Here is a 25,462-nt window from a genome sequence, read left to right as displayed (position 1 = left end):
AAGAAGATGTCTGTCTCTCTAAATTCCCGACCTCACCCCACTGTAGAGCCGCTATCCTGAGGCTGTTGATTTAAATCCATGTTTAAATTCTGAATCATGTTATTGAGCAGACTCTGGGCTTTGCTGAGAGAACGTCCATGCATCAGTCTGTCTAAAGAGTCTGTATTCTGAAATATCTAAGGTTAAACTTGTCTTCAGGAGGCTGCGATCAGCAGGTCGTGGTGGACGAAGGCCTCCCGGCTGCCGAACAGACTGGAGCTGCTGGCGCTGACGCCGCCGATGACGGGGAGGTAGGAGTGATGGAGGATGGGCAGCTGGATGGAGAGACGCCGGCGCACTCTGAAAGACACACGAGAAGGAAGTTACAGGAAACCTGCAGCCACTACACCTGAAAGAGAAACATGGCGTAGAGTCTATAAACCAGGAATCATCACCAGCCTGTTACCTGGTATTCTACTCAAGTGCATTTAGTGATGCATTTTTAAAAATACAGTAACAATAGCAGCCATTTAAATCATCTAAAAATAAAGATATTAATAAATAAAAAAATAATAATAATAAACATAGAATAAATAAAGATAAAATACAAAAAAACAAATATTAAAATAAATGAAAATAAGAATAAATACATGTCAAATATTTTAATAAAATCAAAAAGATGAAAAAATAAAAATGTATCAAGTATAATTAAATAGATGAAATTAAGTTAGATAAAATTAAAAAAAAATGTAAAAATAACCAAAAAAATTTAATGATACAAGAAATTGTGAATTTAATGAATAAATTTTAAATTGTAATGAAAAAAACTTACAAAAATAATGTTAAACACAAAAAAATACATAATCAAATTTTTTAAAAGTTGAATAAAATTCAAATAAAAATAAAAGAAATTAATACATTGACATCAAATTTCATTTTTTTTAATGAATACAAAATCTGAAGAAAAATAAATTAATAAAAATATATCAAGAACATTACCATAGACAAAATTAGGATAAAATAAAAAGTAAAAGTAATACAAAATAATACAAGAAATTGAGAATTAAAAAAACTTCACGTTGTTGTAATGAAATAAAAAACTAAAAAAAAATTAAATACAAATAAATAAAAAGATAATTTAAAAAATAAAAGTTAAATAAAATGCATATACAAATAAAAGAAATTAATACGTTGATAATCAAATTTCATTTTTTTAATGAAGTAAAAAATCTGAAAAAAATAAATTAATAAAAATATATCAAGAATATTAACAGACAAAATTAAATTAGATAAAATAAAAAAGTAAAAATGATTAAAAAAAACAAGAAATTTAGAATTTGACAAAAAAAATTCACATCGTAATGAAATTTAAAAAACCTTAAAAAAGTAATTTTAAACACAAATAAAATTAATTTAAAAAATAAAATTTGAATAAAATGCAAATACAAATAAAAGAAATTAATAAATTGATAATCAAATTTCATTTTTTTAAAGAGAAAAAAATATGAAGTATATTCATGACAAATTAAAAAATGAATCAATTATTCAAAGTACTTAGAAATAAAATAAATTTAAAATTATATTTAAAACAATAGACGTTTAAAGAAAGGTTCAAATTAAAAATAAAAAATACCTAATAAAATAACAAACCATTTACCAGCAGCAAACGATCATATGAGAATGTCTCCGCTGGTCATAGCAGATTCTGACAGTTCTCTTAGATTTATAATTAACTGATGTTAATTGAATTTAGGGCCACACTTATTGAGGTGGAGGGCCACATGTGGCCCCCGGGCCGCCAGTTGCCCAACCCTGGTTTAGAGCAAACTGTTGATGCAGACATGTGTGACTGTATGTCTGCATGAACGTCTTTGTGCTAGTGAAATAAAAACATGGCCACAGATTGATCCCACACACAGATCTGCTCTGGAGTTCTCCGGTTTTAGCTGCAGAACTGAAACGTACCGATAAAGGTCCATCGCTCACTGACAGGAATCAAAGACGGCACTACTGCAGAGACATGATTGGTTAAACCAGACTCAGGCTGGTTTTGGACTCACTGCTCAGGAGAGTTGATGTGGTCTGGACTCAGAGGATTCCCGTCCATGTTTGTGTCCTCAGAGCAGATCAGAGCTGACACCACGGACCGGGCTTCACCTGCTGACACAGAATATATCAGGAATAACACGTCCATCTATCATACAGAGCAGGGGTGTCAGACTCAATCACAGCAGGGGCCGGATTCTGAACCTGGGTCTAACCTGAGGGTCTAACAGGGTCAACATTTAACCATGAAAGGTCAAACTCATTCTCACCAGAAATGAATTATGGGGGTAAAAACATGGCACTGATGATAAATGATTTTGAGATGAAAAGGTCAACATGATAAGTTAAAAACTCAAAATCTGAGATAAAAAGTCAAACTTCTAAGTTTTAAAAGTACAAACATGACATTTAAAGTCAAAATCATGTTTTTAAAAGGCAAAATATGAGATAGAATTCAAAGTTCGGAGTTGAAAAAGGTCAAAATCCTGATTTTAAAAGGTCAAGAAATGAGAAAATTAAAAGTCATGAGTTTTTAAGGTAAAAAAGTGGGATAAAAGTCAAAGTTATGAGATGTAAAGGTTAAAATAGGAAATAAAAAGTCAAAATCATAACTTTTAGTCATAACTGTGAGATGAAAAATTGAAAATATAGAGAAACATAGTTTCTCCTATGTTTCTGACTTTTTATCAAATTATTTTTACCGTTCATTTTTTCTCAATTTTATGACTCAACGAGGATGTCAGAAATCATCAAGGTTAAGTTTACATTTTTATACTGGAGGAAATCTGCAGACCTCAGACTGGTGGGACAGTTTTAATAAAAATATCACATGATCTGGTGGGCCGGGTATAACTGTACCACGGGCCGGATTTGGCCCCCGGGCCTTGAGTTTGACACCCATGATATAGAGGAAGCAGCTTTAAGTGAACAACATGAGGAGCTACAGGAAGATGTGTGTTAGTTTGATCTCTAGACGTCTAAAAGCAGTTATTCAGCGATCAGTGTCATAAAGTATGAAGCTCAGGGCTGAACACAGACAAACACTGATAGTGTGTTAGTTTGATCAGTGATGTGGGAAACAGAGACTCAGGAAGCCTGAGCTTGGAGTATTTCATCCTAGAGCAGTGTTACTCAGCCAAACAGCAAAATTATTGAAAAATACATTTGAGAGCCACAATCTAAGAGGTGAAAAGTGGCAATAAATATAGGTTAATGGTTAATGGTGGCAAAAGTGATAAAAAGGGTCAAACACTGGGAAAAAAAAGTGGCGAAAAAGGGCAGAAAGTGGCAAAAATGGGTGGGACGTGACCCAAAACTAAGTTAAAGGGGGCAAAAGGTTGGCAAAAAGTGGCAAAAATCAGAGGAAAGGTAGGAAAACGAGAATTAATGTAACGGCAAAAGGCAGCTAAAATAGGCCAGAAGTGACCAAAAAAAGCTAAAAAAATTTTGCAAAACGCAGGATAAAAGTGGCAAAAATGCGTGAAAAGTGGCAAAAAAGCAGTGCCAAAAATGGGCTAATAGCAGCAAACACTGGGAGAAAAGTGGCGAAAATGGAGAGAAAAAGTGCCAAAAATGGGTAAGAAATGCCAAAAAGAAGCAGCAAAAATGGGAATATTGTTTAAAAAAAAAACCATAAAAGAGCCACACGGTGAGTTTTACTGTCTTAGACACAGGGCCATAAACACAGAGGGACTCATCTTCCCAGCAGCCCTTGCAGCACTCCACACCAAAGTGTGAAAAGGCCCGACTTCTGTGCAAAGTTTGAGGAAGATAATCAGAGTGTTCTGGATGATGATGATGATGATGATGGTGATGATGGTGATGATGATGATGATGGTGATGTTTACCATTGTTTCCTCCTCTCCTCAGGTCAGAATCGGCCATCTCAGACTCTTCATAGAGCTGCATGGTGATGGTTTCTATCTCTAAATCCAGCTGGAAAAGGACAAAATTAACATGACTTCATTAAAGTGAAGAACACTAGCCCAAAAAAGTTGGGACGCTGTAAATGTAAATAAAAACAGAAGTCAGTGATTGTCAAACCTCATAAACTCATATTTTATTCACAGTAGAACTTTAACAACATATCAGAGAAATGAAAAATATGAGCTCATTTTGAATTTGATGCCAGCAACACATCACAAAAAAGCAGGGACAGCACAGCAAAAGTCTGGAAAAGTAAGTGGTACTAATAAAAACAGCTGGAGGAGCATTTGCAGCTATGTGGGTTAACTGTCGACAGGTCAGTGACATGACTGGGTATAAAAGAGGCCTTTTAGAGAGACAGAGTCTCAGCAGTCCAGACCTTTCTGTAATAAATTAGATTTTATCCACAGCGTCCCAGCTTTTTTGAAATGTAGTTGTAACCTTGACATCCACCAGGTGATTCTCCCTCCTACCTGCTTGCTGTGACTCTTCAGCTGCATGTTCACCCTCCTCAGCTGCTCTTCTTCGTCCTCTGCAGCCTGCAGGTTCAGCGGCTGCAGCAGCTCGTTGCCGTGGAAACAAACGTACACAAACTGTAACGACATGGAGATGAAAACGGTGGCATTCAGAGGATTGTTTTCATAAAAGCGGAGCCGTGATGCCGTCTTTAGAGCCGCTGACCTTTGGTCCGAACATGCAGACGAGAGTGAAGACGCTGCAGCAGAGGACCAGGCTGCTGACCACGCAGAACTGAACAGGAGGATTATGGGACGTCAGCAGAGCTCCAGACACTCCAGACACGCTGAACACGGTCATAGAGAGCATGCTCAGAGTCAGCTGTTTGCTGCTGACGGCGGGATGATCCACCTGGACTGATCTGATGCTCCACGCCACGAAACAGCCCAGACCCTGAAACCAAACATTTTCATCTCAGAGTTTCAGCCTAAAAATGGACGGAGAGCCTCAGGAGAGCCTCTGGAGAGCCTCTGGAGAGCCTCAGGAGAGCCTCAGGAGATTCTCTGGAGAGCCTCAGGAGAGCCTCAGGAGATCCTCTGGAGAGCCTCAGGAGAGCCTCTGGAGAGCCTCAGGAGATCCTCTGGAGAGCCTCAGGAGAGCCTCTGGAGAGCCTCAGGAGATCCTCTGGAGAGCCTCTGGAGAGCCTCAGGAGATCCTCTGGAGAGCCTCAGGAGAGCCTCTGGAGATCCTCTGGAGAGCCTCAGGAGAGCCTCTGGAGAGCCTCAGGAGATCCTCTGGAGAGCCTCAGGAGAGCCTCTGGAGAGCCTCAGGAGATTCTCTGGAGAGCCTCAGGAGATCCTCAGGAGATCCTCAGGAGAGGTTTGAGGATGTAGGGTTCATGTAACATTAGCATCATAACTAGGGATTAAAGAGGTGCAGCTCTAAATCTCAGCGTGTTTATGATGACGTGTATCTGGATTTAAGAGCTCTCAAACATGGATGCAGCACGTAAACTACATGGACAAAAGTATTTGGCCATCAGACCCACAGGCTTAAAAAGTCATCACCTAACCATGCAGTCTGATCCTAAATGCTCTACAGTACGGCTGTCAAACTCAAGGCCCGGGGCCCAAATCCGGCCTGTGGTGCAGTTTTACCAGGCCCACCAGATCATGTGATATTTTTATTAAAACTGTCCCACCAGTCTGAGGTCTGCAGATTTCCTCCAGTATAAAAATGTAAACTCAACCTTGATGATTTCTGACATCCTTGTTGAGTCATAAAAATTAGAAAAATGAACAGAAAAAATAATTTGAAAAAAAGTCAGAAATGTCAAGAAGAAACTTGTGTTTTCTCTATATTTTCAATGTTGCATCTCACAGTTATGGTTTTGACTTTTTATTTCATATTTTAAACTTTAAGTCTCATAACTTTGACTTTTATCTCATATTTTTACCTTTTTCAACAAATAACTTTAACGGTTATCTCATTTTTTTAACCTTAAAAATGCAGGAGTTTTATTTTATTTCAGTTTTTTGACCTTTTAAAATCATGATTTTGACTTTTATCTCACATTTTGACCTCTTTCAACTCCTACCTTTAAATTTAATCTCATTTTTTTCCCTTAAAAACACAATATTTTTAAATTTTATTTCATATTTTGACATTTGAAACTCATGATTTCGATGTTAACCTCATATTTTGACTGATAAAAATTATGATTTTGAATTTTAGCTCATTTTTTGACTTTTAAAATTCATGGTTTCAGTGTTCTATCTCATATTTTGCCTTTTAAAAACATGATTTTGACTTTAAATGTCATCTTTTTACCTTTTGAATTATAAGTTTGACTTTTTATCTCAGATTTTGAGTTTTCAACTTATCATGTTCACCTTTTAATCATTCATCATTAGTGCCATAATTCCCATAATTCATCTCTGGTGAAAATGAGTTTGACCTTTTATGGTTAAATGTAGACCCTCAGGTTAGACCCAGGTTCAGAATCTGGCCCCTGCTGTGACTGAGTTTGACATCCCTGCTCTACAGAATGAATGGACACACATTCTCAAAGAAACGCTCCAGAATCTTCTGGAAATCCTTCCAAGAAGAGTGGAGGCTGTTAGAGCTGCTCCATATTAAACTACATGGATTTGATGGTTACAGTCCCTTTAGGTGGCCAAATACTTTTGTCCATATAGTACAGCGGTGTCAAGCTCAATCACAGCAGGGGCCGGATTCTGAACTTGGGTCTAACCTGAGGGTCTAACAGGGTCAAGATTTAACCATAAAAGGTCAACCTCATTTTCACCAGAAATGAATTATGGGAGAAAAAGAAAAAGTTTGAGATTAAAAAAGTCAAAATGAAAAGTTTAAGAGCTCAAAGTCTGAGATAAAAAAGATAAATGTATGCGTTCAAAAGGTCAAAATACATTCAGAAGTCAAAATCGTGAGTTTAAAATGTCAGAATATCAGTTCAAATGATACATTTTCAGTCTAAAAGGTAAAAATATGAGATTAAAACTCAAGTTAGGAGTCGGAAGGTCAAAACATGAGATGAATTTAGAAATATTTGGTTAAAAAGAAAAAAATATGATTTAAAATGTAACATTTTGAATCCTAGAAGGTTGAAATCTGATAAAAGTCAAAATTATGAATTGAAAAGGTTAAGATATGAAATAAAAAGTCAAAATCATAGGAGATGCAAAACTGAAAATATGAAATGAAAACACAAATATTTTTTCCCCACATTCCTGACTTTGGATCTGATCGTTTTTACTCTCCACTATTTCAGTTTTTTATGATTTAACAAGGATAGTTTAAATCATCGGGGTTAAATTTAGATTTTTATTGTGGAGGGAATCTGAAGACCTCATACTGGTGGGCCAGGTATAGCTGTACCACGGGCCAGATTTGGCCCCCGGGCCTTGAGTTTGACACCCTGATATAGTATATGACTGTGACAGCAGAGTGATCGTAGTTCCGTCTCTGACCAGCAGGGGTCCTTTGTATCCGTAGACAGCGGTGAGCCACAGCTCCATGTTGGTGCAGCTGCAGCACTCAGAGGAGAGGAGAAGCTCCACGTCCTGGTCCAGAGACGAGTTCATCTGAAACAGACGGTTTAAAACCTCTTAGAGCTCCACACATCTTTATCGTCATCTCTTTGACTGTCCTCCTTCAGCAGCTGGTTAAAATGGTTTCTTCTTCATCCTTTATAGAGAGGAAGGGGACAGAGCTGGAGAGGGGAATGACATGTGGTGACCCAGCCTCAGGGTGGATCTGAATCTGGGCCGCCTGCATACACGGTACCAACCTAACCACAGGGCCAGTGACACTCAACTGGAGGCCCGGGGCCACATCAGGCCCCCCACAGTTTCCCATCCGGCCCCCAGAGGATTGATAATTCAGAAAATACGAGAGGGCAAAAATATGGCATGCTATTATTTAACTTTTGTCATTAAAGTCTAAAGAAAACCTTCAACCTAGCAGCTTATCAGACAAGAAGCACCCTAGTATTTCTGTAATTTGGCACTGTAAACACAGAATTATTATTGTTTTTTGATTAAAGTTGCAGGAAATGGGCGTATCCATCTGCTTTTCGAGGTTACATCAGTCCAAGGAGAGTTTAGGAAAAGGCTTACAGGTTTTCTGCTCCCTTTGACTGGAACAAATGACAAAAAGAGCTGAAACTACATGAGCCGACGACCGTAAGAGGAAGTCCACTGACTTGGAGGCAACATCGAGGTCCGAAACTTCAGTAAAATCCCACCCTGAGCGTCTTCTTCCCTCTGCCTGAAGAAGATATTCTCCTCTCTCCCATCACTACCAATGCCTGAATGTTCTTAGCATGTTAATGTCACCTGTATGTTCTGCTGCAGCACCACCCGCCTGAGAGGGTCCAGGATCTGCCAGGTGACTAAAACAAACACATCCAGCAGGAAGAGCCAGAAGACCAGGAAGCCGGTCGGCCGCAGACGAGGCTGGATGAAAACAGAGACGAAGAGCGTTAGCTGGAGATCAGAGATGGACGCTAACATGGACAGTCTTACATATCCACGCACTGATAGTCCAGATTAGCCTGCGCCGTCTCCAACTATCACTCTGTTTATTAGTGAACTACCCCTTTAATCAAACATATGCCATGTGCAGGGGCGTAGCTAGGGATTTTGGCCCCCAGTAAGAATATTACACAGGGGCCCCCTTAACCGACTAGCCAAGCAACAAATGCTGCATCATTTTAACAAATATCTCTGCATTTAAATGTATTTCTGAACCATAATTTCCCAACATTAGAGCATTTTTTTTACTATGATTGAATTAAATTTACTTGCATCATTTAGGGTTGCTGGACTATACCATTTGGACATTTTTAAAGGAGTAGCAGACCCCCCAGTATTTCATTTCACTCTATTTGATGTGGATTTCAGTCTGTTGAGCGATTCAATTAGAGCAGCGTTACTCAACCAAAGAGCCAAACTGTTGAAAAATGCCTGTGCAAGAGCCACAATCTAAGTGGTAAAAACTGATTAAAGTGGCAATAAAAATAAGTTAAAGGTGGCAGATAATGGTCAGACAGCGGCAAAAAGTGGCGAAAATGGGTGAGAAGTGACAAAAAATGAGGCAAAAATTGTCAGAAGAACACCGTAGGCATGGCAAAAATTAGTGCAAAGTGAATAAAACAGGCAGAAAGCAGCAAAAAGGTGGGAAAAATGGTCAAAAATGGGATAAAGTGGCATTAAGAGGCAAAAGTGGGCTTTAAGCAGTAAAAATTTATTAAAAGTGGCAAAAATTGACAAAGTGGCAAAAAAATGGTTAATGCTGAAAACAATGGCATTTAAAGGCAAAACGCAGCTTAAATAGGCAAAAAGTGGCAAAAAAGGGAAAAATTGCAAACGGCAAAAAGCAGGAAGTAGTCAAATGGGCAAAAAGTGGCAAAAAGAAATGGCAAAAGTGGGCTTAAAGCAGTAAAAATGGATAAAAAGTGGCAAAAAACAGAAAACAATTGGTAAAAAATTGTAAATAAGGATTCAAACTGATGAATGTGACTTGTAATGGATAATTTCTGAGTTCATAGTTTCCCTTTTTTAAGGTTTTCTGGAGGAATAATATTTCAAATTATCACTCAAGAGCCACACGTTGAGTGTCACTGATTTAGATGCTTTTGATTCAATAATGACTCTAATTACAACGAAAAATAAATGAAAACACACTGCAGGGCCCCTCCTACTGTGGGCCCCGGTAATCAGTACCTTTTCCCCCTGTGCTACGCCCCTGGCCATGTGCACATATTTACAGGTTTATAAACTCAGTAAACATGTTTTAATACATTTACACCGTGCTGCTTTAACTTAGCCTGGAGAAGAAACTCTAACAAAGAGGGCTGAAGCTCTTTAAGGAGGCAGGAGAGGGTTCTGAGGACAGAGCGGTTGAGAAGCACTGATTTATTGGACGTGTCACCGTCAAAGAAGCGCCATAATGAGCGCTGAAAGAGGCTTTTCCTGCTTGTGATCACCGTGTGTTTGATGCAGCAGAGTGAATAAATCCTCCATGCTTTCGTGAAGAGAACAGCGAAGCCCACAGTGTGTCCAACACAGAGAGTCCACAGACGAACCTGCAGCAAAAACATCCCATAATAAGAATAAAGGGATTCAAAAAGGCAGTGAAACACATTAGATAGCCACAGAAGACCAAGGAAGAGAGCCTGTGAGGGACAAACAGCAAATATTGACATCTCACTATTTTAATCGTGAATTAATTATATAATGGTTCTTTTTATGTGCGCCGCTGTTTTTGTGTCAAAACATCTTTTAAAATGATGGTCAAAAGTTCAGTATTAGAATACACATTTCACACACACTTTTGTGCACATTTCTGCAAAATTTAATCAGGCTGGGATGGTTTTCTTCAGAGTTAGGGTCCTCATTATCTGACAGATATTTCCATGTGAAGATGTGCCACCCTGATCAACTCCAGCCAAAACTACTGAATGTTAAAATGTGTAAAAAAAGATGCTTTAATGACATACTACTCTAGGGATGTGCATGTTCATGCAACCAGGTTGTTCCTCTGGTGGTTTTCCAACAGATTTCAGATTGTTGTAGTTTATAGTAAAGGTGGAAAATGTTCTGAAATTATAAATCTTGGCATGAAGTTTTTAAACCACAAAAATGTAGAATCTAAACAGAGGCCGATGTATGTTTACACATTAGCATGTAGCTGTTTCCTTTTTATAGCTTAAGGCTTGACCTCCTCCACCCCAGCCTCCTCCTTTATAGACTAAAGCTTCACCTCCTCCACCCCAGCCTCCTCCTTTATACACTAAAGCTTCACCTCCTCCACCCCAGCCTCCTCCTTTACAGACTAAAGCTTCACCTCCTCCACCCCAGCCTCCTCCTTTATAGACTAAAGCTTCACCTCCTCCATCCCAGCCTCCTCCTTCATAGACTGAAGCTTCACCTCCTCCACCCCAGCCTCCTCCTTTATAGACTAAAGCTTCACCTCCTCCACCCCAGTCTCCTCCTTTATAGACTAAAGCTTCACCTTCTCCACCCCAGCCTCCTCCTTTATAGACTAAAGCTTCACCTCCTCCACCCCAGCCTCCTCTTTTATAGACTAAAGCTTCACCTCCTCCACCCCAGCCTCCTCCTTTATAGACTAAAGCTTCACCTCCTCCACCCCAGCCTCCTCCTTTACAGACTAAAGCTTCACCTTCTCCACCCCAGCCTCCTCCTTTATACACTAAAGCTTCACCTTCTCCACCCCAGCCTCCTCCTTTACGGACTAAAGCTTCACCTCCTCCACCCCAGCCTCCTCCTTTACAGACTAAAGCTTCACCTCCTCCACCCCAGCCTCCTCCTTTACAGACTAAAGCTTCACCTCCTCCACCCTAGCCTCCTCCTTTACAGACTAAAGCTTCACCTCCTCCATCCCAGCCTCCTCCTTCATAGACTAAAGCTTCACCTCCTCCACCCCAGCCTCCTCCTTTACAGACTAAAGCTTCACCTCCTCCACCCCAGCCTCCTCCTTTACGGACTAAAGCTTCACCTCCTCCACCCCAGCCTCCTCCTTTACAGACTAAAGCTTCACCTCCTCCACCCCAGCCTCCTCCTTTACAGACTAAAGCTTCACCTCCTCCACCCCAGCCTCCTCCTTTACAGACTAAAGCTTGTTTGAGTTTAACATGCTCTGAACTTTTTCATGTACCCACCGTGCTGCCTGATTATCTTTGTGTTTTAACGGCTATTTTGTCTTTGCTGCTCGGAAAACTCTTTGTAAATTTCTCTTGAAAAATGTTCTCCTCAAACAAAGATTATTATGGTTGTTATTACTGGAAAAAAGCAAAAGAAAAGGAATTAAAACTGAAATCCACCAAGCCTCTGTGTCTCTGAAGAAGGTCAGTGGCTTTTGGAGTAAACCTGTGAGATGTTGTAAAAATAGATAGAAAAGCCAAACTTTCTAAAGAAACAGACCACAGAGTGAACCAGGTGCAGAGAGAGCACTCACAGAGCAGAGGATCTCATAGGTCTGGTCAGACAGCAGGGCTTCATCCAGACCAGAGACCAGGACAGAGGAGGAGGAGAGCAGGATGCCCAGGAGGAGAAGCTCATCCCGGGATCCACCGTTCCAACTCAGCAGCCTTCATGCAAAGGGAGAGAAACACCATCAGCATGGGAATTAACTTCAGAATCATCCTTTAATGTCAGCCTCTCTAGTGACTGTTCGGGGTGTTTGGAGGTCCTACCGGAGTTTTTGGCTGCAGACGGTGAAGCAGAGCGCGGTCAGAGTGAGGACGATGGTTACAGCTGCAGCTGATGAGACCACACCGTACAGAAGGAGGCCCACGTGCTGCCACTGCTCCAAGACCAGAGTCCGGTCTCTGGTCGGTCCTGGACCTGCAGGAGGAAACATGAAACATCACCAGTTCAGTGAGTTTTAATCCTGGTTTGTGAGTGTCTGAGAGTCTGACCTTTGAACTTCAGCAGGTGGCTCATCAGTCGAAGCTGTTGGGTCGATGTGCTGAACTCCCCGACAGACACGCCTCTGCTTCCTGATACATAAAAACACACACACAAAAACACACACTGATTATGAGCATGCTCAGTAGGGACAGCACTGGAATAAAAACAGAGGATGGGGACATTTACAGCACCTTGAAGCTGGATGAGCTCGATGGATGCCACCCTCTCTCCATTCCTGAAGAAAACTGGACCCTGGAAAATAAATCAAGATTTAGAAGTAACCTACCGAAAAAGTCACTACAGAAACACAGTCACTGATGTCTGTCAGTCTGGAAGGGTTAAAACGACATTTCTAAGGCTTTGGGACTCCACCCAACCACAGTGAGAGCCATTACCCACAAATGGGGAAAACCTGAACCAGTGCTGACCCTTCCCAGAAATGTTTGGCCATTTTAAAGGCTTTGCGACTCCAAAGAACCCCACCGAGAGCCATTACCCACAAATGTAGAAAACTGTGAACAGTGGTGAACCCTCCCAGGAGTGGCCGGCCTACTAACATGACTCCAAGAGAGCATGGACGACTCATCCAGGAGGTCCCAGAAGAACCCAGAACAACATCAGAATCAGAATCAGCTTTACTGGCCAAGTATGTGTGCACATACAAGGAATTTGACTCTGGTAACTTTTGATCTCTTGTACAAAAATACACAGAACTTAAATAAGCGTGAAACAAAGATATGTACATGTATACAACATAAATTAGGCTTTAACAAGCAAAGAAGCAAAGAGAAATTGCAAACATCTAAGACCTGCCTCACTGACTCAGTTAAGGTCAGAGGTCAGGATAATGTAATATAACCTAGCGTTTCTATTGCTTCATTCTACGCCATCAATAGTTTACAGTCATAGTAGTAGTTTCCATGGTTACAGGAGACCCTACCAATCAGAGATGCCGCTGTGATACATCAGGATTGTGGGTACTGTCGTATTTTAGCAGAGATTAATGTTCTCCTAAAAAATAGGCCAATATTTTACAAACTTTGTCTTCTACAGCAGTGGTTCTCAACCTTGGGGTCGGGACCCCGTTGGGGGTCGTGAGACAGTGAGAGGGGGTCACCAGATGCCTTAAAAAAAACTAAGAATTTTTTTAAAATTACACTGTTGCCACTTTAAAATTTGGTAAAATTGGTGTAACCCTTTTTGCCAATTTTAACACATTTTTGTAACTTAAAACTCATTTTTGTCAATATTATACCCTTTCCACCTCTTTTGTTCTGCCTGTTTTTGTCACTTCTCAACCACTTTCTGCCTGTTGTTGCCTCATTACTGCCACTGTAAACCACTTATTACACCCATTTTAACCAGTCATCCCATTTTTGCCAGTTTATATCAATTTTTCATCCCTGTCCACCTAATTTCCCTCAATGTTTTGCACTTTCAAGCACTTTCAGCTGCTTTTTAATCCACTTTTACCACTTTTTGTACCCATTCTTGCAAGTTTAATCCATTTTTTGTTATTTTTTGACCACTTTTATGTAATTTTTGCTACTTTTAACCCATTTATGTTCTTTAAAAATCCAATTTCAACACCTTTTCCACCATTTTTTGCCATTATTCACTAATTTAAAGAAATTTTTCTTACCCGTTTTGTGTTTTTAACAAAAGTTATTTTAATTTTAAGCTGAACTTCACATTCGACCATGGTTTCGCTGACCTCCATGGTCCCCCAGTTTGGCTGCTTTGGGGGGGGGGGCTATCAGATAGGGACACGTAAGAATCATGTGACAGGTCATGCCCACAACTTGATGATGTTTATTTCAACATAGGAAGTGCCCGTGGTCTCGTTTGTAAAGATTTTAGTTATGTGCTCTTTATTGTGTTTTAACAAACCCGTCACTACAATGAAAAAGCGCTCTGAAACATGGTGAACGTGTGAAATGTTAGTGTAAATCCCCAGATTTTATATGCAAAAAGTATGATCCATCTATCTTATCCGGTTTCAAATCTACCGCCAATCAAAAATGGACATGCCAATCGTAGCGCCGGCGCTATGCTGGGTTCTTTAGGGTTAAGGAGGCTATTTAGTACACAGATGAATAAATAAAGATATTTGTTTCTTTGATTAGAGCTTAACTTCACAATGGACCTCCATGGTCTTCCAGTTTGGCTGGGTCCCAGAAACCTCCCCCTTTATCCCTCCTTCATGCGCGGCCCTGTCTCCACATGACTATTCTTGAATGTTCATGGCTGTTGAACCACCTCCAGGTCCAGTGGGGGTCCCCGGTCTCTGGCACCTTTATTTTGGGGGTCCCGGGCTGAAAAGGTTGAGAACCACTGCTCTACAGGAGCAAATATTATTTCACACTCAAGTACTCATGGTAAGGCACACTTGGATTTTTCTGACATTATAGCTAAAACACTCGGAGAGTTCAAAGGTCACTGGGGAGCTGGGTCAAGGAATTACAGTCATGGCTACAACAGAAAGCTGTGTGTGATGCTAGCAGTCTTGAGCTCTGAAAAGAAGAAGAAGAAAAAAGGCATGGACTCGTCAAACCAGACAGAAGACTCAAGAAAAGCTCAGTCCTGTGGGTCAGGGTCATGGGTCATCAGACTACAAGGGCTGAGCTGAGTCTGATCCAGCCTGTACTAGAGTGTGTTACAGGTTGTGTGTAGTTAAATGTGTGTATTTCTCCTCACCGTGACTCCCTCAAACGACGTTCTCTTCACGGCCTCCAGCAGCATCCTGTGGCTCTCCTCGGGGCCGATGCTGACGTTTCTCATCACGCTGTATCTCTCTCTGTTCCTCTGCGCCTCCATCACCTGGCTCAGAGCGTTAGCAGCCACCCACACGGCGTCGTAGGCGAAGGCGTGCAGGAGGCTGACCTCCGACTCCTCCTGGGTCAGCTCTCCCAGGTAGGAGTCCAGGTAATCCTGAGGGGTCTGCAGGAGGAGGAGTTAGTGCGACTCTGAACATTAAAGACTAAAACTGAGTCAGAGTCCCTTTCTTCATGGATCTAAGTCATGCAACATAATCTGAACCACTCTTAGTTCACATGTGTTTTCTACATATTCTAATCATTGCTTGAAAAAGATGTCTGTAAACCCAAATTCCAAAAAAGTTGGTACGGTGAATCCTTTTCACTCTTTATTCAGCTGAACTCCACACAAAGACGAGATGCTGCCTGATTAAACTGATGAACTTTAGTGCTTTTGGAAACATACACACATTCTGATTTGATGCATGTGACATGTTCAAAAAAGTTAGGACAGGAGCAAAGAAGCCCCGCCCACTTCTCTAGCTCAGTGGTTCTCAATCTTGGGGTCGGGACCACCTAGGGGTTGCGAGACACTGATATGAGAGGGGGTTACCAGATGCCTCAAATAATTAAGAATATATATTTTTAATGACACTGTTGCCGCTTTCAACCTATTTTACCTCATGTTAACCCTTTTGAGTCACTTTTTAACACACATTTTGCCCATTTTAACCCATTTTTTGTCCATTTTAAACCCTTTCCACCACTTTTTTCTGCCTGTTTTTGCCACTTTCCTTCCATTCGTGCTTCTGTTGACCTATTATTGCCACTATTAACCCCTTATACACTCCTTTTTGCCAATTTTAACCAAGTTAACCCATTTTTGTCAGTTTATATCAATTTTTCATCCCATTCCACTAAATTTCCACCAAGTTTTTGCTTTTTAAAGCAAATTCAGCCTCTTTTTCATCCCCTTTGACAACTTTTTCTGCCCATTATTGACACTTTCACCCATTGTTCATTAATAATCCAATTTCACCACCTTTTTCCACCATTTTTTTGCCATTATTAACCAATTGTAGCCATTTTTAACACATTTTAAATATGTTTTTCAAATCTACCGCCAATCAAAAATGGACATGCTAATCGTAGCGCCGGCGCTATGCTGGGTTCTTTAGGGTTAAGGAGGCTATTTAGTACACAGATGAATAAATAAAGATATTTGTTTCTTTGATTAGAGCTTAACTTCACAATGGACCTCCATGGTCCTCCAGTTTGGCTGGGTCCCAGAAACCTCCCCCTTTATCCCTCCTTCATGGGCGGCCCTGTCTCCACATGACTATTCTTGAATGTTCATGGCTGTGTTCGGCCTCTTCCAGGTCCAGTGGGGGTCCCCGGTCTCTGGCACCTTTATTTTGGGGGTCCTGGGCTGAAAAGGTTGAGAACCACTGCTCTAGCTCACCTGACATGGACTGACCACATTTCAAACTGTTTTTTGGAGTTAAGAGGAAAAGGATGGTCCAGACTGTTATCAGCGGAGAGAACCGCCAGATTCTGTGATGTGTAGGGGTGTATTAGTGCCTGTGGCGTGGGTCACTCACACGTCTGTGAAGGCAGCATTAACACTGAGAGGTACAGGCTTTAAACGTCCTGTCTTATTTTAGCAAGACAATGCCAAGACACATTCTGGATGAGTTACAACATCATGGCTTCACAGTGAAAGAGGGCCTAGACCAGCCTGCATGCCAGCCAGATCTGTCTACCATCATGTCATGTATAAAGCAACGGAAACCCTGCAATGCTGAGCAACTTAAGATGAACAGAATGGGAAAGAATTCCTCTTTCAGTGTTACTGCTCCACGTCTTCAGTCCACAGACACTCACAGTAATGTCAGAGGACAAGGTAAAAGTGGTAAACACGCTCTTGTCCCAACTTTTTTAGAATGTGACGCAGGCATCAAATTCAGAATGTGTGCATATTTCCAGAAAACCGTGTGTCTTTGTGCTGCATGTAGTTGAACGTAAGTTAATAAGCATATTTTACACAACGTCCCAGCTTTTTTGGAATCAGGCTTTGTACACTGCTCTATCAGAGGGTGCGTGCTCAGAGTTTCTGACCCGCCCAGAGATTCCTGCCGTGTTGGTGTTGCTCAGTCGTCTGGTCTGCAGCCGGATGGATCCGTCTGCAGCCGTCAGCAGATCCTGAACCGGACATCCAGAAAGCTGCCAGCCGAGCCGCCACCCGTCCACGCCGCCGCCGACCACCAACCACTGATACCGCGGGCCGAACATGCTCAGTCTGTAGGCCTGGAGGAGAGAGGCATCGCTGCTCAGAGGCCTGCTGGGAGTTTTAAATCATCTCTTATATTGACACCTTATTGGATGCTGAGTCTTTAACCTCTGAGAGCCTGCGTGCACAGACGAGGACGTTTAGGTTTCTACAGCGTAGAAGTCATTTTAGAGTTTCAAAGTTTAAAAACTTCGCTTGAAAGGTCATGAAACTTTGCAATGAAATATTCAGGAATTTTTATAAATGTTTTAAGGAATTTGTTTGGAATTTGCTGATATTTTTTTAAGTGTTTTCACTGAAATTTCAGGAATAAACTTCTAGATTTTGGAGATTTTCACTGGAAGTTTTGGGGAAAGTTTGCTTACAATTTTTTTACATTTCCATGGAAATTTGAGAAATCTGTTTGTTTTTTATTTGAGTGGGAAATGGAGTTTCCCTTTGGATAAAGAACTTCAATAGAAATTAAAGGAGAGTTGTTTGGATGTCTGCTGAGATTTGATAAGAGATTTTTAAGTATATTCATGGTCCTCTGAAATTTTAAGAATTTCATGGTAAATTCCTTCACTGGTTGGATTTGTGCTGAAATTTTAATTCATTTTAATGAAAGATTGTTAGTCATTTTTGGGAAAGGGGGATGAGATGTTTTTTTGGTGGGGCGGGGTGGGGTAAGTGTACTTTTAAAAAAATGAAAAATAAAAACCATTGAATTTTTTTGTGCAGTTTTGGGGATTTTCAGGAATTTTCTGCAATGTTCATGGAATTCTGAATTTTAATTTTTTGGGGGAAATTGATATAAAAATTAAGGTGAATTTGAAATTTCTAAGGCACTGGCATGGAATTTTTTTGGGATTTCACGTTGGAATCTTAAGGCTTCATGATGAAGTTTCACGGTTCAGGTCTTAGGAGGTTAAAGAGCTCAGTCATCATTAACAGCTGGTTAACACGCTTTAGGCATGCTGTTGTTACCTTTGATTCTGCTGATACTGATCATAGCTTATGTTTTGATACGGCCACTGGTTTACAGAAGTCTACGCCAGTTATAATTTGACATTGTCTCATTTAGTAGACGATTACAACAGCAGCATTATAATCTCTCTTCTCTTTTTCTGAGGATCAGGACACAGAGATAAAAACCAAAGAGATCCGGTCCATGCGGACTTACACAGCAGAAAACCTCAGAGAGAGAGCCCTCTTCAATCTGTCCAATAATGATCCGAACACCAGTCTCCTGCAAAACAGAGAGCAAGTTATGAGCAGGTCTAGTCTTAATTTAGTTAGAACCCCAGATTAACCCTCCAGTAACTACATTCATCATTTGGCCTCCATGTCATCAACAGGCAGACGCAGGCCTGTGGTGTTTTTGGGTTTTTCCGGCCGTTCTTCCAAACGTGATTCCTGTAGAACTCTTTAAGAAATCTCCTTCAACTTTTGCAGAAGCGTCCACTCTGACTAAAGGATGAAATGGAGAAATCTTTTTTTTTTTTAATTCTCATAAATTCCCACCGACTCAAAATGAACTTTAAAAGGACAGAATCAATGGTCGGGGTCATCCAGCCTCACCTTCATCACTCGTTTAACACAATATCTCATGTGTTTCAGGGATAGCCTTCTAATTTGGCAGTAATGTCCATTCTGACTCAGGATGACCTTTTAGGATTTTGGAGGTCACAGGTCAGTGGTTAGACTCTTCAGACTTTACACTAGTATCCACTCTGAATCAGAGATGATTAGATTACTGAGAGTTTAGGACAAAGGCGGAGGTCATCGGGCCTTGTGTTGAGCCCTTGCTAAACCTCCCATAAACGCCCCAACTTTTTTGGAACTGGGGTTGTACTTGCCTTGGTTTAATGGATGGGTAGTTTATTTACACTAGCTTGTAAGCGCTGAGCTCTGACATCTCTATTTCATGCCTTTCCGTGTTCCGTGCTTTGGGTGGTGTGAAAGGAGGCCGACTCTCTCTGTGAACTAAATCGGCCTCCAGGAACAAACGCAGCTACCTGACCTTACCTCATCTCATCCTGATTGGCTCTAATCTGCTTGTGGAGCTGGTTTGTTTCATGCGTACCTTCAGCCTCCTCAGGCTGCTGCAGACATCTGCAGAGAGACTCTCTGAGGAGAGGACCTGAACGTCGGCCTTTAGCAGCTGCCTCATCAGATCCTTCTTCATCTGCGCTCACACAGAAACAGAGACGTTACACACCGTAGAGGACACAAACACAGGTAGACGTTCAACAGAGAGGAGTCTGTGAGACCTCTGAGAGCCGCGGGCCCTCCTGCGTGATGACGCCCACTCTGCTCCACCTGTGGCGTTGCAGCAGCTTCACTGTGGCGTGATTCAGAGCTCGGTCTGATGGCACCGTGCTGAACAGGTTCCCGTACCACTTCCTGTTGGAGAGGCTGGGGGACGAGGCTGCAAAAGACACCTGGGACGTCAAAGAACCAGGGACAGTTTTAGTTAATAAGAGTCAAAAGTGACCACACCGTAGTCCACAGTCCTCTGGATCTGATACGTCCTTTTGTATATTCAATGAAATAATCTGCATGACATGAAGACCTGGTGGGAATATTTGAGGGTTTGAACACAGAAGGCTTCTAGAGGTCCTTCCCAGGGGACTTTTGATGCTACTTTCTGCACTATTGGCATCTTCTTCAGTTCTAAACCCTGGTCTTAGTTGCTGAATTACCTCCTAACGTCCATATCCATCCCTTTTTATCTACTCATCTGGGGTTCAGGGGAGTTCAGAGACAACTTGGATGCTACCACTGAATCTGTGCCGGTGAGCGCGTGGAGGATGTGGAGCAGTTCACCGATCTTGGCAGCATAATCCATGGATCCACTTACTGTAGAGACTTGGACTCACGCATGGGATCTGAGCATGCAGTTGGTAGTCAGAGTCTTTGGGTCCTTCTGGTCTTACTATACTCTTGCTGACTGGACTCCTTTGCGACAACATGGCTCAGTTTTGGGTATCATTGGAAAGACCGAGCGTCTAACGCTGACGGCGGGGACCCTCATCACGGCACCGGCCGCTGTCCTAATGATAAATCTGTCTATGCACAGGACAGGATGGTGGAACATCAGACACTAAATCCATCCACTCATCTTCTACACCGCTTATCCCGGGGTGCACCCTGGACTGGTCACCAGCCAATCACAAGGCTGACATGTAGAGACAGACAACCAGGCACGCTCACACCTACGGCCAATTTAGAGTCACCAATTAACCTAACGAGCATCTTTTTGGCGGTGGGAGGAAGCCGGAGTACCCAGAGAGAACCCACACATGCACGAGGAGAACATGCAAACTCCTTCTTGCTGTGAGCTAACAGCGCTAACCCCTGCGCCGCCGTGCAGCCCAAACACAAAATCAAACATGGAAATAAATCTGACATGGACTGTATTTACCTGCACCAGGTTTAGAGCGGGCAGAGAGCGAGCGATGAGCGTGGTCACTGATGGACACACCCCTCCAAACAGCAGCAGAAACTTTGGCCCTGCCCACAGAGCATCAAACAGAGCTTTGAGGGATTTAGCAGCATCGCACTGAAAAATAAAGAGGAAATATTGAAATTATTGTAGATATTTGACCTCCAGAGAGCAGAGGAGAGGCTGCAGGCCTTTAGATGTATAAAAGCTGACCTTTTAGCAGTTTCTCTCCTCAGTTTTAGTCTAAAATTTGACCTTCCTATCAGAGGGCTGCATTGGGAGCACAGCCTTATCTTTAACTGTTGCTGTGAGAGGTCAGGAACCACAGTTTACTCTGCAAAGACCACTGGTATGGAAGATCCTTCATCATGGTGGAGGGAGTCAAAGAGAGAGGACGCATGCAAGGTTTGAAATGAGCAGCACCCCCTGTGTTCAAATGCTGGCTTCATCATTCATGAAGGAGACTCAAAGACCTTTGGAGTCTGGTCCAACTTTCTTATTTTGCTGGATTCATTTAAGGCACATTTACAGCTCATTCAGAGAGGATTCAGACCTCCTTTACCTCTAAGTCTCAGCCTGGCGCTACAGTCGTGTAAATTCATTTTTTCTCTCATTAATCTAAACTCACACCACGACAGAGCCAAAACAGAATTCTAGAAATGTTTGCAAGCTTATGAAAAATAACGGAAACATCACACCAGTCTTTTTGGATATCACCCAACAAGCTTTGCACATCAGGGTTGGGGAATTTTCTTCCATTCTTCTTCTCTAATCCTCTCCAGCTCAGTCAGGATGGACGGTTTCAGTCCGGTCTCTCCAGAGACATTGGACAGGGTTCTAGTCAGCATGGGTGTAGCACGGGGGGTACTGACTCCTCGGGCCCAGGGAGGGGCCCCTGAGATGCCTGTATGGAAGCCCATTTAGGTCAAATAAAAAGAAAAAATGTGAAAGTACAGCAATTCTTGAAAAAAAATTCCAAGTCATAATTATGAGATAAAAAGTCAAAATTATGATATATAACGTCAGAATTAGAAGAAAAAAGTAATAATAATGAGATTCAAAGTCAAGATAATGAATTAAAAAGTTATTATTGACTAAAGGACTCTTTATCTCATAATTTCAACTTTGTATCTTTTAATTATGATTTTTTTTTCTCATAATTTTACATTTTAATCTTACAATTATGACTTTGGATTTCTGTTTTTATTTCCTAACTTCCACATTTTTCTTTTTTAAGTGGCAGAAATGGGCTTCCATATTCCTACAATGAAAAGTGTGTTTTTAATTAATTTTCTTCATAATTAGTGTCATTATTGAATCAAAAGTGAGTAAATATATCGCTCAACAGACTGAAATTTGTGTCAAATAGAGTGAAACACAATTCTGGGGGCTCCTCTCTTAAAAATGTCCAAACAGGTTGGTCCAGCACTGCAAAATAATGCAAGTGAATTTATTTTAGCCATAGTAAAAAATGCTCATAAATTGTAAAATGATGGTTACAAATACATCAAAAAGCTCATATATTTCTAAAAATGAGCCCGCTAAGGGGAACCCTGTGTGATATTCTCTCTAGGGGCCCTAAATCTCTAGCTACGCCCCTGCTAGTCAGGGTTCTGGGTGGGCCCCTCTAGGACATTTTTATGTTTGGAGGTGAACCTTCGGCTCAGTCTGAGGTCCTGAGTAACATGGAACAGGTTTTCATTCTGTACTTGGTGCCATTCAGCTTCCCCTGACCAGTCTCCCAGTCCCTGCTGCTGAGAAGCACCCCCACAGCATGATGCTGCCACCATGCTTCACTGCTGGGATGGTAATGGTAGGTGATGAGCGTTGCCTGGTTTCCTCCTGATGTAGAATTAAAGCCAAACAGTTCAGTCTTGGTTGGATCAGACCAGAGGATCTGGTTTCTCCTGAGAGTCTTTCAGGTGCTTTTTGCTGACTCTGAGTGGAACTCGTGTGTTTTGCTCTGAGGAGAGACTTCCGTCTACCCGCTCCTCCACAAAGCTCAGATCAGTGGAGGGCTGCAGTCATGGCTGTCCTCCTGGAACTCCGTCCCAACTCCACACAGGATCTCTGGATCTCAGAGGGACCATCGAGTTCTTGGTCTCCTCTCTGAGTCCAGTCAAGGTGCAGAAACTTCCAGCAAAGACCGGAGACATGGAGGAACCTGAGCTACATTTAGAGTGGTGTTGGAAAGGCTCTGAATACTCCTGTCAATGTGAAATTTCATTTTTTATCTTCAATAAATCTGCAAAAATGTAAAAATTCTGATTTCATGTTGTCATGGTGATGTAGATGAATGAGGATAAAAATGAGTTTAAATGACTGTGGCATCAGGATGAAACAGAAGAAAACTAAAAAAGGAAACAGCTTCAAATGCACCATGTTTAATAAAAACAAACTGGCTTATTTTCCTGGTTTTTGGGCCATGCTGGGGTTGTCCGTTGTCTTGTCCCTGCAGGAATCCCCCCATCTTTCAAACCCTCCTGGTTACAGAGCAGCACTCCAGAGGAGAGGTGGCTCAGCTCTTGTCTTTGCTGGTAGTTTTATATTTCAGCTGCTTCTGAGGAAAGTTTAGAGCCCCATCCTTTCCAGAGTTCTGTCATTATTGGACCCTCTGACATCTTTAGAGCGCCTCCTGGAGCCAAACCACACATGAGCATCAGTAAAGCTGCTCTGAGGAGAATGCTGCTCCAGCTGTTAGTGACCATTAAAATGAAGAGACCAGGGCCGTGGCACAGGGGGGAAAGGGTACTGAATACCAGGCCCTCAGTAGAGGGGGGGCCCTGAGACGCCTGCAATGAAAAGTGTGATTTGATTTATTTTTCTTAGTGGTTAGTGACATTATGAAATCAACAGTGACTAAAGCAGTGATCCTCAACGCTCATTTAAGCTGTCTTTGTCAATTAAATGACACTTATTTCATATTTTGCCACCCTTTGATGCTTTTTGCCCATTTAAATCACTTTTCTCTCATTTTTTCCCACTGTGGGACCATTGTTGCCACCATTAACTCAGTTTTTTGTCACTTCCCACCATTTTTGCTGCTTTTTCTCCCAGTGTTTCCTGCTTTCAGCCCTTTATTGCCACTTCTTTTTGTCACTTCTTGCCCATTTTTTAAACTCTTATCCTCCTTTTTGCTATTTTTTGCCCCTTTTTGTCTCTTCTTGCCTATTTAAGCTGCCTTTTGCAATTAAATGCCACTTTTTGCTAACCTTGCAAAGCAGATGGATACGCCCGTCCCATCTGAACCATTTTGGCCCGGTTAGAAAGTGACAGGACCAATCAGCGACAAGGGGCAGTACTTTCAGGTGCAGCCGAGTCGTGACGTTAACAGGCAGCAGCAAGAGCTGGTGCAGTTATGGAGGAAGAGCTTAGCGTGGATGCTGCTAAAGCGCCAGTTTTATCAGAACTTGACGACATTTCTTTGTTAAAAGAAGAACAAAGAACAGCAGTGAGTTCTTTTCTTTTCAAAAACAACAAAAGTCGAGTACTGACATGTCTATAGTCGCCGTGTTTCACATTATTCTTCAGTAGCTGTACACGCAGCTCGGTAGCAGCTACGTCACGTGTGTTTTTGCTCTGATTGGCCCGTAGAGATGTGACAGACAGAACGTTCATCCAATCACACTCTGAATGTTTTTCAAATCCTCTGCCTTTTCTCAAACGTTTCCTATTGAAGCTTTCCCAGATGGATGTGTGAAACAAATCCACCTGGCGTGTCAGGTTAACTTTTTGCCAATTTTTCCCACCTTTTTCCTGATTTTTGCCCAGTTTAGTTACTTATCATTCATGTTTTTTGCTACTTTGGGACCATTTTTGCCACCGTTAACTCAGCTTTTGGTCACTTCCCACCCATTTTTGCCACTTTTTGCTGCTATTTGACCATTTTTGCTCCCTTTATTCTATCTTAATCGCCACTTTTCACCTCCTAGATTGTGGCTCTTTTAAATGCATTTTTCAACAGTTTGGCTCTTTGGTTGAGAAACACTGGACTAAATGAATCAGTCAACAGACTGAAATCTGCATAAAATAGAGTAAATACAAAACTGCTCCTCCCTTAAAAATGTCCAATGGTATAGTCCAGCGCTGTGAAATATTGCAAGTAAATCTGATTGAACCATAGTAAAAATGTTGCTCACAAATGGGGAAATTATGTTTCACAAATACATAAAATGCAGAGATATCTGTAGAAAAGTCTCAACATTTGTTGCTTGTCTCAGCGGTTCAGGGGGGCCCTGGGTAAATTCTTTCCGGGGGCCCAAAATCCCTAGCTACGCCCCTGGAAGAGACACTCCGTCTTTGAAGCCCTGGTATGGAGGAGAATCCGAGTACTGACGTGTCAGAAACATCCAGTCTGGAACATTTGGAGCCGGTGTGTGAAACCCACCTGAGAGTCCAGCAGCTGGAGCTGGACCTCGTAGTTCCCCAGGGGTGCCGGTTGTCTCTGCAGGTCCTGTAGAGCCAGCCTCACAGCAGGGAGCACAGCGGCTGTCAGGTTCTCCCTCCCGGACCCTGAGCTGACCGGCATCATCCACAGCACGGGGAGGGGGTGTCTGGGCTGAGCCTGAGCTGGACTCAGCAGCAGCAGCAGCAGCATGAACGCCTCCACACGTCCACGCCGCTCCAT

At 41.9% G+C, this 25,462-nt stretch overlaps 1 protein-coding gene across 1 annotated transcript; it reads right to left on the bottom strand.

Moving 5' to 3' along the window:
• On the bottom strand, positions 1 to 25,462 carry LOC121514200 (gamma-aminobutyric acid type B receptor subunit 2-like). The gene is made up of 19 exons (XM_041794301.1): positions 25,223 to 25,462; positions 20,815 to 20,952; positions 19,661 to 19,831; positions 19,474 to 19,575; positions 18,571 to 18,636; positions 17,237 to 17,425; positions 15,060 to 15,302; positions 12,554 to 12,614; positions 12,371 to 12,451; positions 12,146 to 12,296; positions 11,908 to 12,040; positions 9,917 to 10,015; positions 8,265 to 8,384; positions 7,398 to 7,511; positions 4,633 to 4,860; positions 4,425 to 4,544; positions 3,873 to 3,960; positions 2,040 to 2,139; positions 1 to 339 (listed from the first exon to the last, which is right to left on the bottom strand). Exons 1-19 carry the CDS (start codon positions 25,460 to 25,462, stop codon positions 195 to 197), a joined length of 2,589 nt encoding a protein of 862 aa, XP_041650235.1. The 3' UTR covers positions 1 to 194.

Source organism: Cheilinus undulatus, linkage group 8 (assembly GCF_018320785.1).
Source record: "Cheilinus undulatus linkage group 8, ASM1832078v1, whole genome shotgun sequence".
Lineage (NCBI taxonomy): Eukaryota > Metazoa > Chordata > Actinopteri > Labriformes > Labridae > Cheilinus > Cheilinus undulatus.
The sequence above is the reverse complement of the archived record's forward strand: the minus strand, read 5'-3'. Positions and strand labels throughout refer to the sequence as shown.